Below are 13,190 nucleotides of genomic sequence, written 5' to 3'. Positions count from 1 at the left end.
GACTCCATGAACAACAGAAGACCTCCCCAGCAAAAATAGACCCCCCCCCCTACGAAAATAGTTCCCTTCCAGCATCAATAGATCCTCCAGCAGTCAGCAATAATGACTCCTCCTTCAACAGTAGATTCCATTCCAGTAACGATTGACCCCACTAACAACAGAAGACCTCCCCAGCAACAATAGAGTCTGACGGACCCCCCGATGTCTCCACAGGAGTCTGAGGGATCTACGATGTCTCCATAGGAGTCTGATGGACCCCCTGATGTCTCTTCAGAGGGAACCTGTCACCTGCTGATGCAAATGGGGGTTTGTTATATTTATTGTGATAACAAAGTAAGGTAAAAAATAAAAAAGAAGCACACCCTCATCACCCCGCCCACACAAGTGTGCACGAACACGAACAGCAAATCGGCTACACATGTAAAGCCCCGTACACACGTACCGATGGTCGGCTTACAAATGTTCCTCTTTTCTCCCCGGGATGTCGGTGTCTGCTGAAAAGTGCAAAGACAGCACAAGGACAGCACAAGAATTTTGTCCGCCGACTGCAGAAGTGATGTCATGTAATGGTTAACTTTCCCTGTGTTTTCTATTTTCTGAGCATGCCCAGTCTTGCAAATCTGCGGTCTGTCGGCCGAATTGTGTACTGACAGGCGAACAATCGTCCGTTCTGGTGTCGGCATACAAAAATTTTCATGTTTGCAAGAAAGACTTTTGTCCGCGGATTGTGCGCAGACATCTGTCGGAGGCACCATACTAACACGCGTACAATCGGCAGATCCTTCGTCCACCGACGTTTGTATGCCGACGATCGGTACGTGTGTACGGGCCTTAAGGTATCATCATAGACATCAGAGTGAGAGGAATAATTCTAGCTCCGTCGTTTGTAGACAAAAAATTTGTGTATTGTCAATTTTTGCCAGTTAATAGAATCACACAGTTTATGGTTCTGACACATTTGACATCTATTTACTCGGTGGAGGGGAACCTTGTTTTTTACAAAATATTTAGAAATTATGTTTGTGTTTGTATGCTCTAAAATTCAGTTTTCCCCTGAAAATATTGATCTAATAAATGAGCGAATGATGTGCAAAATAACAATTTTCAGCTTCCATCTTCTTACTCTACAGTGCCTCTTCTATCATAAATCCTATAATATTCTGGGGGTTAAATATATTTCTAGTCAAAAATTTAGATTTTAAAGTGGAGTTCCACCCTATTTTTATACTTACCTCCATCTTCTCGCTCCGGGTCACCTGAAAAAGAAATGGATAATCGCATATTTTTTTTTTTTTTTACTTACCTCGTAGCGAAGAAAATATACTTACCTTACTTCCTTCTTCCTCCTTCCTCGGCCGCGGCCCGTCGTCACTTCCTGGCTCTGCAATGATTCCTGGGAGCTGAACGTCATAGCTCCCAGGAATCATTGCGCCTGCACCGGCCCCGACGTCAGTTTCCGGGTCGCGCGCGTCATCCCCTTCTAAACAGCTTCTGGGCATGCCCAGAAGCTGTGGAGGGGTGACGCGCGTGACCCGGAAGTGACGTCGGGGCCGGCGCAGAGCATCGTGGGACCACAGAAGGCGGAAGAAGACGCCGAAGAGGACGCGCTGGCTTCAAGCTGCCCACATCTGAGATGGCAGCGCTGGACAAGACGTTTGCAAGGTAAGTATTTCGTCTTGCAGGTAAGTGCAACCCGGGACAGATCAGAGGCTAGCCATTGTGGAATGCACTAGCCCTGACTGTCCCGGCGGTATTAAAAAAAAAAAAAAAAAATCCAGGGTGGAACTCCGCTTTAACGTGAAACATGGAAAAAAATAGCTGTAGAGCCAAAACACATCACGTGCCTGCAGAGGGCGCACAAATAGAGACACAAAGCATTTATTCTTGTATCAGTTTTATGAGAAGTATAATGTGTGTGTCATAATGTATGAAATATAACCGAAGACTGAGCTACAGGACAGAGGGCAAAATATTATAACACAGGATGCCGTTATTTTTTTTTCAATAAATACACTTTTATTAGTTTTATCAAAAAAGACAATAACAACGAAGTTACATCAACTGGATGTAGAAAACAGGGTCAGAAACAGGGTAGTGGAGCTTCATTTCAAAGATTGTCATTAAAATATTACAATAGTAGATGGCAATAGTAAATATATAAGCAAGAACATATACATAACAGGTACATATACACAACGTTCGACCTGCGCCAGTGAAAGAGTCAAGTACATTCGATCTTATGAAAAAAGTTTCAACTGTGGCTGTAGTTAGTCTTTTTAGGAAGTATGCAGGATAGTTCAATCCCTCGGGTTAGTGGAGATGGATGGTGGAGGTGGCTGCAGGCTTCATACAGAGCTAGAGGGACTCTGCAACAGACAAAAAGGGGTAGGAGAAGAAAAGCAGCGCCACCTCAGTGTAGATTAAAAGGTTATTTATTACATAAAAACAACGTAGTAACTCACACAGAGGAAATCGTTGATCAGCAAATGGTAATAGTTCTTCTGCAACACTGCAGGGATGTTCGGGAAGTACACTGTGGCGGCCGTGGTCCTGGCTGTGCCGGTGGAGTCCGACACTTCCTGTGGTTCTGGCAGCGTTCAGTATCCAGGCTTACATCCATAAGGTGGTAATATCACTTCTTACACGTGGAACACTCTGACAGGAAGAGATGTAAGGACAGGAAGTGATGTAAGGACAGGAAGTGATGTAAGGACAGGAAGTGATGTAGGGACAGGAAGTGATGTAAGGATAGGAAGTGATGTAATACAAATGCTTTATAACAGGGAAAGGCAGGAAGTTTTGGGAGAGAGAAAGACGAGGCGGAGAGGAGACATCGCTGGATTACACGGAGGAGGTAATATGATCTTTTTTTCTATTTACACCCAGTAACCCCCCCCCCGTCCCCCCCCGTCATATCCGTCCTCTTCCTCCATAGTCACTGTGACGTTTTTTATCTCCAATATCTACTACTACAGACATATCACATACTGTATATTGGAGTTATTTTATAATATGTTTCCCCATACATCCTAAATATAGAACCATTTATCCAACTGTCCCTCCAGAGCCTCTGGTTTATAGACCAGATACATCCTAAATATAGAACCATTTATCCAACTGTCCATCCAGAGCCTCTGGTTTATAGACCGGATACATCCTAAATATAGAACCATTTATCCAACTGTCCATCCAGAGCCTCTGGTTTATAGACCAGATACATCCTAAATATAGAACCATTTATCCAACTGTCCATCCAGAGCCTCTGGTTTATAGACCAGATACATCCTAAATATAGAACCATTTATCCAACTGTCCATCCAGAGCCTCTGGTTTATAGACCAGATACATCCTAAATATAGAACCATTTATCCAACTGTCCATCCAGAGCCTCTGGTTTATAGACCAGATACATCCTAAATATAGAACCATTTATCCAACTGTCCCTCCAGAGCCTCTGGTTTATAGACCGGATACATCCTAAATATAGAACCATTTATCCAACTGTCCATCCAGAGCCTCTGGTTTATAGACCGGATACATCCTAAATATAGAGCCATTTATCCAACTGTCCATCCAGAGCCTCTGGTTTATAGACCGGATACATCCTAAATATAGAACCATTTATCCAACTGTCCATCCAGAGCCTCTGGTTTATAGACCAGATACATCCTAAATATAGAACCATTTATCCAACTGTCCATCCAGAGCCTCTGGTTTATAGACCAGATACATCCTAAATATAGAACCATTTATCCAACTGTCCATCCAGAGCCTCTGGTTTATAGACCAGATACATCCTAAATATAGAACCATTTATCCAACTGTCCATCCAGAGCCTCTGGTTTATAGACCAGATACATCCTAAATATAGAACCATTTATCCAACTGTCCATCCAGAGCCTCTGGTTTATAGACCAGATACATCCTAAATATAGAACCATTTATCCAACTGTCCATCCAGAGCCTCTGGTTTATAGACCAGATACATCCTAAATATAGAACCATTTATCCAACTGTCCATCCAGAGCCTCTGGTTTATAGACCGGATACATCCTAAATATAGAAACATTTATCCAACTGTCCATCCAGAGCCTCTGGTTTATAGCCCGGATACATCCTAAATATAGAGAGTATAATAATAGTATGTGTTATGTGCATTTCTATAGTGTTGGTGGAGGTCGAACTTGAGACTCCCCAATTCGAGTGAAAACAGCTTCCCTTGTAGCCACTGATCCTAGCACCACCTCCTCAGGCAATGCTAGCCCACCTAGCTTCTCCTGCCTCTTTCATCAGCCCTCCTGGCTGCTTCTCTAAACCAGTCTACCCGACTCACTCTTCACCAGCCCACCCGGCTGACTCTCTGGAGAGCTCTCAGGGGAAAGGCAGAAGACTTAAGCCCACCGCTGTCTTCAAGGGAGACTGGCTACATGTGGCAGTCTCTCCCCTTTGTTAGTCCCAACAGTGTTGCACTACTCACTCTGTCCTCTCTTGCTCCCATGCCTCTAGAAAGGGCTTCCTCCCATGTGTTATGGCAGGATCCTTCCAGTACCCAAGCCCCGGCCCAATGCAGGAAATCCCCCCCCTCCCCCAGGCTAGGGGGTGTGCCTCAAGGGCCACCCCAACAGCCTCCTCAACACTGTATCTCCACCTTCCACCCAACTGCCCCTACTGGCATGGCCCATGTCTATTTGTGGGCTTGTCTCAGCCCAACCTTCGGGAATTGGCTAAGGCCCCACAAATACTCTTGGCATCCCCTCCTAACCCTCACCCTCTAGTTCTGAAAGATTATCCAACCTTCTACACCAGGGGGAGGTATCGGAGAGAGTCGCCAGGATAAATCACCCAGCCCTGGCCTCTAATAACCCTGACCCAATTTCGTGACTCAGGTTATTCCTGGCCAGCAATATTCTTTTCTCCTACACTTCTAGTACACGAGAGGGTGCTATATGCCCAACTACTGTTACCTAGTATGGTTTGGGTGTATTATCTGATCTGGTTTATATGCGTTATTTGCTGTTATGATTGCACCCAGTTTAAAGTCAGAGCTCTGGGAAAGTGTTAAATGATAGACATGACTTCTGAATACAAGGCGTATAAAATGAACATAACCTAAATTAAAAATTGTTTTTTTTCGGCAGATGGACTGTACTTATGGAATTTAAATACATCAGAGAGACGTCTTATTATATCTCCAGATTATACTGCGGAAGATAGTTATTGTGCAATCTTCTCCAAAAGTAACATTTTACTAGTTGGCAACATTAATGGATCCTTCTAATCCTGAGGAATGTTCTGATTAATCCCATACTATGACTTCAGATGTCCATCTAAGTTCAATGGATCCTTCGAATTCTGAGGAACCTTCTGATAAATCCCATACTATGACTTCAGATGTCCATCTAAGTTCAATGGATCCTTCGAATTCTGAGGAAACTTCTGATAAATTCCATACTATGACTTCAGGTATCCATCTAAGATCAATTGATCCTTCTAATCCTGAGGAATCTTCTGATAAATCCCATACTATGACTTCAAATATCCATCTAAGATCAATGGATTCTTCTAATCCCGAGGAATCTTCTGATAAATCCCATACCGTGACTTTAGGTGACCAACTAAGATCAATGGATCCCTCTAATTCTGAGGAAACTTCTGATAAATCCCATACTATGACTTCAGATGTCCATTTGAGTTCCATGGATCCTTCTAATCCTGAGGAATGTTCTAATAAATCCCATACTATGACTTCAGATGTCCATCTAAAATCAATGGATCCTTCAAAATCTGAGGAACCTTCTGATAAATCCCATACTATGACTTTAGATGACCAACTCATTGCTCCCAGTGCTGGCCGATCAACAGATCCATCGAATCCTCAGAAATCCTCTTCAAGCCATGAGGGAGCTCACACAGGAGAGAGCTCAATGTCATGTTTGGTGTGCGGGAAAACATTGACTAAGAAAAATGCATTTATAGCACACCAGAAATCTCACAAGGTTGAACCACCTTATTCATGTTTGGAGTGTGGAAAATGTTTCCCCAAGAAACATAGACTTGTTCTACACCAGAGAATGCACACGGGTGAGCGTCCCTTTTGCTGTTCAGAGTGCGGAAAATGTTTTCGTATTAAACAAAGCCTTGTTAGACACCAGAGAATTCATACAGGTGTGCGTCCCTTCTTCTGTTCAGAGTGCGGGAAATGTTTTTCTGAAAAAGGAAAACTTCTGGAACACCAAAAGATTCACACTGGTGTGCGTCCTTATTCATGTTCAGAGTGCGGAAAATGCTTTTCCAACAAAGACAAACTTCGTGTACACCAGAGAATTCATACGGGTGAGCGTCCCTTTTGCTGTTCAGAGTGCGGAAAATGTTTTTCTGAACAAGGAAACCTTTCTAAACACCAGAGAGTTCACACGGGTGAGCGCCCCTTTTCATGTTCAGAGTGCGGAAAATGTTTTTCTGAACCAGGAAACCTTCGTAAACATGAAAGAAATCACACTGGCGACCGTCCCCATTCATGTTCAGAGTGTGGAAAAAGTTTTTCTAGGAAAGAATCTCTCATTGTACACCAGAGAATTCACTCATGTGAGCGTCCTTATTCATGTCCCGAGTGCGGGAAATCTTTCGTTCATAAAGGCGAACTTGTTTCTCACCAGAGAATTCACTCAGGGGAGAGTGCTTATTCATGTTCAGTGTGCGGTAAATGTTTCAACAGAAAAGGATGCCTTGTTAGACATCAGAGAATTCATACTGGTGAGCACCCTTATTCATGTTCAGAGTGCGGTAAATGTTTCATTGCCAATGAAACCCTTGTTAAACACCAGAAAAGTCACTCAGGTGAGTGTCCTTATTCATGTTCAGAGTGCGGGAAATCTTTTGTTTTAAAAGGAGAACTTTTTACTCACCAGAGAATTCACTCGGGTGAGAGTCCCTATTCATGTTCAGAGTGTGGGAAATCTTTTGCTCATAAAGGAAAACTTGTTACTCATCAGAGAGTTCATACGGGTGAGCGTCCTTATTCATGTTCAGAGTGTGGGAAATGTTTCAAACAAAAAGAAGGCCTTGTTAGACACCAGAGAATTCACACCGGTGAGCGTCCTTATTCGTGTTCAGAGTGTGGAAAATGTTTCACTACCAAGGACGCCCTTATTTCTCACCAGAAAATTCACTCTGGTGAGCGTCCTTATTCATGTTCAGAGTGCGGGAAATGTTTCACCAAAAAAGGATCCCTTGTTGTACACCAGAGACTTCACACAGGCGAGCACCCTTATTCATGTTCAGAGTGCGGGAAAAGTTTCGCTATCAAACAAAGCCTTCTTTCTCACCAGAGAATTCACTCAGGTGACCGTCCCTATTTATGTACAGAGTGCGGGAAATGTTACGCTCAGAAGCACTCTCTTCTTGCACACATGACAAGACACAGCTCAGAGAATCCCAACAACTTCCAGACTGTGATAAATGTTCTACAGATCACATAAGTCTAATCGGAGAGAAACGCATTTGACAAGACAAATGTATGATGGATTTTATCGGGAGGAATGGTTCAGTCCATAGAGAACACCTGGAGGATAAAAAATGATTATATAATGGGGTTCATCCTGGCAAAAGTCATGTTTCATTTACAGTATAGGTGGAGCGGAGTCTTCTGTTGGCTTCTTCTGTTTCTTGGAGACTCCAAATGGTGGGATGAACCTCCTAAAACTGCGATCCAATCAGCTTGGCTGAGTCTTCTACTGGCTTCTTCTGTTTCTTGGAGACTCCAAATGGTGGGATGAGCCTCCTATAACTGCGATACAATCCGAGGGGCTGAGTCTTCTGTTGGCTTCTTCTGTTTCTTGGAGACCTCAAATGGTGGGATGTGTCTACTATAACTGCGATATTATCAACGTGGCTGAGTCTTCTGTTGGCTTCTTCTGTTTCTTAAGGCCCGTACACACGATAAGAAAATCTGAAGGGAAATTTAATCCGACGACCAATCTTCCGATTTTCGGATTGTTAGTATGGTGCTTTCGACAGCCAACTCCGACTTTTCGGCTGACAAAATCCGGATGTGCAGGCTATAAAATTTTTGTCGTCCGTAATCCAACGTCCGATTTTCGTCTCATTAGTACAGATTTCGACGGAAAAAAATCTTAAGAGCAAGACTAGGCATGCTCAGAGACTAAAGAACACATGCAAAGCAATCCAACACATGACATCACTTCTGAAGTAGAATTCTGTCGTACGGGAAAATTCGTATGAAAATAACCTCTTCACTTCCACATCAGACTAGCATGCCACAAAAAACGGACGACAGATCGTTCGATAATCTGATCGTGTGTACGGGGCTTTAGAGACCTCAAGTGGTGGGATGTGTCTACTATAACTGAGATCTAATCAGCTTGGTTGAGTCTTCTGTTGGCTTCTTCTGTTTCTTAGAGACCTCAAATTGTGGGATGTGTCTACTAGAACTGCGATATTATCAACATGGCTGAGTCTTCTGTTGGCTTCTTCTGTTTCTTGGAGGCTCCAAGTGGTAGGATGTGCCTCCAATAACTGCGATATAATCAACGTGGCTGAGTCTTCTGTTGGCTTCTTCTGTTTCTTAGAGACCTCAAATGGTGGGATGTGTCTACTATAACTGCGATATAATCAACGTGGCTGAGTCTTCTGTTGGCTTCTTCTGTTTCTTGGAGACCTCAAATGGTGGGATGTGTCTACTATAATTGCGATATAATCAACGTGGCTGAGTCTTCTGTTGGCTTCTTCTGTTTCTTGGAGACTCCAAATAGTGGGATGTGCCTCCAATAACTGCGATATAATCAACGTGGCTGAGTCTTCCGTTGTTTTCTTCTGTTTCTTGGAGACTTCAAATGGTGGGATGAACCTCCTATAACTGTGATATAATTAGCGTGGCTGAGTCTTCTGTTCGCTTCTTCTGTTTTTTTGGAGACTCCAAAGGGTGGGATGAGCCTACTATGACTGCGATATAATCAGCGTGGAATAATAAAGAAACAAGTCAGTTGTATATTGAAGATGATATTAGTCATATATCCTATAAAAGATAAATACACCCCCCACTGGTAGAGGGCCTGGTATGGGGGTTGGGGGGCCGTCCTCTCCCAAGGGCGCAGTATGTTCCCGCAGGGGCGCCGGGGGGGGGGGGTCGGGCCCAGACCTCCAGCCCTTTAGCATGCAATGGAGGGGGCACTGTCTCTACGACTCTATGTTTTTTTGCTCCATTAGCTGGATGCCCAACCTGAGCTTACCGTTCCTGTTACTGATTTATTGGTTTCTCATTTTTGATATTGTAATTTTCTGAATTGGCACCATTGTATTTCATGTATTATGTGATATTTAATGCCCTCAAAGACAATGATTGAGCCATGCTGGCTCCTTGTGCGCTGTTATATCTTTTTCTTACAAAAAATCTAATAAAAAACATTGAAACATAAAAGATAAATACAGGAAGCACAATGGTGCTCACGTTTCCTCCCCGTAGTTCCAGCCTCACATCCAAATTATATCTCCGAAATAATCCTCTACATTTATGAACGCTGTAAGTGGGCAGAGGTAAATATATTTGATTTTCTTAACCAGTGATGGCGAACCTTGGGACCCCAGATGTTTTGGAACTACATTTCCCATGATGCTTGAGCATGAGCGTCATGGGAAATGTGGTTCGAAAAAACATCTGGGGGTGATAAGGTTTGCCATTACTATTCTATACCTAAAAAAAAAAAAAAAAATTAGCCTGCAAAGATCAGTAAGGAACTTTGGTGCCAAATGTACGGACGTGTGTCCATCACTATGACGGTGGTAAATATAGAGGCCTACAAAGAAAGGAAGATGGTGGCAGCTTACCCGGTAGGCGCTCTTCTCTATCGGCAGTGTGCAAACTTTTCCGGGTGTTTGTTACTTTAGTAATAATGTAAAAAATATGAGTACAGTCACATGGGTAATATTCTGACCCTATCCTTGTGTTAAAGCTTTGTGAATTAGGCCTCATATGTTATATTTCAATATTTTGGGTATTTTTTACACTTTTTAGTTTTACATTTATAAATATTAAAACTATAAATTGTTATTGGTTTTGTTTTTTATTGCCTGGATCTGTGTGTGTGATCATGAATGTAGCATATGAAAAGAATGGGCCACGAAGAAGCTGGTAAAATTATGAAAAAGTAATTTATGTCCTACCTCCCAACCATCCCGGATTCCAGGGGACGGTCCCCGGATTTCAACAATGTTTCGGGTCTGCCGTCCCATAGCCCAGTGCCAGAACAAGTAGGCTGTGGACTTAACTTTTAAAGTAGCTGCGGGGTCACCTGATCACTTTTACGAGACTCACTTTTGTCTCGTTCTCCAGTGATTTCCCTTTGTAGTTCCCAGGCTCTCATGGGAGTAACTTTAGGATGGTCAGCGGGAGAAGATCATGGAACATCCATCCCCTGATCTCCTCCACAGAAGTGCAAGCCAGAAGCGTAACTCTCTGAGCACTTACTGTGCGTGGAACGCTCAGACAGGAAATAACGTAGGAAGAATGGGAAGTGATGTAATACAAAGAGGTTGTATGAAGGAAAGACAGGAAGTTCTGGGAGAGAGAGAAGAACAAAGTAAAGAGGAGACATCACTGGAATTGCACAGAGGAGGTAGTAAGATATTTTTTTACATTTACACCCAGTAACCCCCCATCATATCCATCCTCTTCCTCCATAGTCAATGTTGAAGTTTTGAAAGGATGGGAGTGCCACACCAGCTTATACAGACATTTTAAAAGACTTTTATTTTGTAACAGCCAACGCGTTTTGGGGGCTCAGCACTCCTTCATCAGGGCTAAAAACAGGATGATGCAGTCACTTGGCTTGGAAAGGTCTCCATAGTCACTGTGATGTCTTTCATCTCCAAATCCACTACTACAGACAAATAACATACTGTATATTGGAATTATTTTATAATTTGTGTCCCGACACATCCTAAATATAGAACCATTTATCCAACTGTCCATCCAGAGCCTCTGGTTTATAGACCGGATACATCCTAAATATAGAACCATTTATCCAACTGTCCATCCAGAGCCTCTGGTTTATAGACCAGATACATCCTAAATATAGAGCCATTTATCCAACTGCCCATCCAGAGCCTCTGGTTTATAGACCAGATACATCCTAAATATAGAGCCATTTATCCAACTGTCCATCCATTGCCTCCGGTTTATAGACCGGATACATCCTAAATATAGAACCATTTATCCAACTGTCCATCCAGAGCCTCTGGTTTATAGACCGGATACATCCTAAATATAGAGACATTTATCCAACTGTCCATCCAGAGCCTCTGGTTTATAGACCGGATACATCCTAAATATAGAGACATTTATCCAACTGTCTATCCAGAGCCTCTGGTTTATAGACCAGATACATTTTTCATTAGTTTCACATGTATAAATATTAAAAGTCTATTAAATAGTATTATTTGTTTTTTTAATTGTCTGGATCTGTGTGTAATCATGTATGTAACGTATGAGAAGAATGGACCACGAAGAAGCTGGAACAATTATGAAACAATAGTATATCATACCACCCAGCTGTCCCAGATTCCATGGGACTTTCATCCGATTTCAACAAAGTTTCGGATCTGCAGTCCCAGTGCCCGGTGACAAAAGAAGTGGGCTCCAGGCTTTACTGTAAAAGTTATCTATGTAGCTGTAGGGCCACCTGATCACTTTTACACGACTCTCACTGCTGTCGTATTCTCCAGTGCTTCTCAATTGTAGTTCCTGGGCTCTCATGGGAGTAACTTTAGGATGGTGAGAGGGAGGAGATCATGGAACATCCATCCCCTGATCTCCTTCATAGAAGTGCAAGCCGGAAGCATAACGCCCTGAGCATTTCCTGTTCAGAGCTATCAAAATCCTGAAAAGAAAGCCAGATGCACAGGTAATTGTGCTTACTCCTGGGTTGGGTCGGCTGGGGCAAAGGGCAGGGAAGACAATAGGAGTCTGATAGACCCCTAATGTTTCCATAGGACTCTGATGGACCCCTGATGTCTCCACAGGAGTCTGATGGGCCCCTGATGTTACCACAGGAGTCTGATGGATCCCTGATGTCTCAACAGGAGTCTGATGGACCCCTGATGTCTCCACAGGAGTCTGATGGATCCCTGATGTCTCCACAGGAGTCTGATGGATCCCTGATGTCTCCACAGGAGTCTGATGGGCCCCTGATGTCTCAACAGGAGTCTGATGGACCTCTGATGTCTCCACAGGAGTCTGATGGGCCCCTGATGTTACCACAGGAGTCTGATGGGCCCCTGATGTTACCACAGGAGTCTGATGGATCCCTGATGTCTCAACAGGAGTCTGATGGACCCCTGATGTCTCCACAGGAGTCTGATGGATCCCTGATGTCTCCACTGAAGTCTGATGGCTCCCTGATGTCTCCACTGGAGTCTGATGGATCCCTGATGTCTCCACAGGAGTCTGATGGACCCATGATGTCTCCACAATATTCTGATGGACCCCTATTGTCTACATAGGAATCTGATGGACAACTGGAGTCTCCAAAGTATTCTGATGGACCCCTGATGTCACCACAGAAGTATGGTGATCCCTGATGCCTACTAAGGAGTCAGATGGACCATTGATGACTACATAAATGTCTGATGGACCCCTGATGTCTCCACAGGAGTCTGATAGACCCCTAATGTTCTCACAGGTGTCTAAAGGACCCCTGGTGTCTACATAGGAGTTTGATGGACCTCTGATGTCTCCATAGGAGTCTGATGGTCCCCTGATGTCTCCACAGAAGTCTGATGGACCCCTGATGTCTCCACAAGAGTCTGATGTACCCCTGATGTCTCCACAGAAGTCTGATGGACCCCTAATATCTCCACAAGAGTTTAACGGACCCCTGATGTCTCTACATGACTCTAAAGGACCCCTGATGTCTCCACGGGAGTCTGAAGGGCCCCTGAAGTCTCCACAGAAGTCTGATGGACCCCTGATGTCTCCACAGAAGTCTGATGTCCCCACAGAAGTCTGATGTCCCCACAGAAGTCTGATGTCCCCACAGAAGTCTGATGGCCCCCCTGATGTCTTCACAGGGATCTGATGGACCCCTGATGTCTCCATAAGAGTATAATGGACCCCTGATCTCACCATACAGGTTTAATGGACCCAGATGTCGCCATAAGAATCTTATATACCTCTG

General features: G+C 43.7%; 2 protein-coding genes across 2 annotated transcripts in view; both read left to right on the top strand.

Annotated features, from left to right (window-relative positions):
* Positions 1 to 7,488, top strand: part of LOC309562638 (uncharacterized protein) — an 87,564-nt gene extending 80,076 nt beyond the window's left edge. The window contains exon 2 of the mRNA XM_082266894.1: positions 5,139 to 7,488. Coding sequence (XP_082123020.1) covers positions 5,310 to 7,478 — 2,169 coding nt within the window. The 5' untranslated portion in view covers positions 5,139 to 5,309 and the 3' untranslated portion in view covers positions 7,479 to 7,488. The remainder of the gene's footprint in view (positions 1 to 5,138) is intronic.
* The window catches only part of LOC309564442 (uncharacterized protein), a gene marked incomplete at its 3' end in the record, with an annotated part of 317,628 nt that overhangs the window by 254,835 nt on the left and 49,603 nt on the right, over positions 1 to 13,190 (top strand).

Source organism: Pelophylax lessonae, assembly GCF_965119305.1.
Source record: "Pelophylax lessonae genome assembly, chromosome: 9".
NCBI classification, from domain to species: domain Eukaryota; kingdom Metazoa; phylum Chordata; class Amphibia; order Anura; family Ranidae; genus Pelophylax; species Pelophylax lessonae.
The sequence above is the reverse complement of the archived record's forward strand: the minus strand, read 5'-3'. Positions and strand labels throughout refer to the sequence as shown.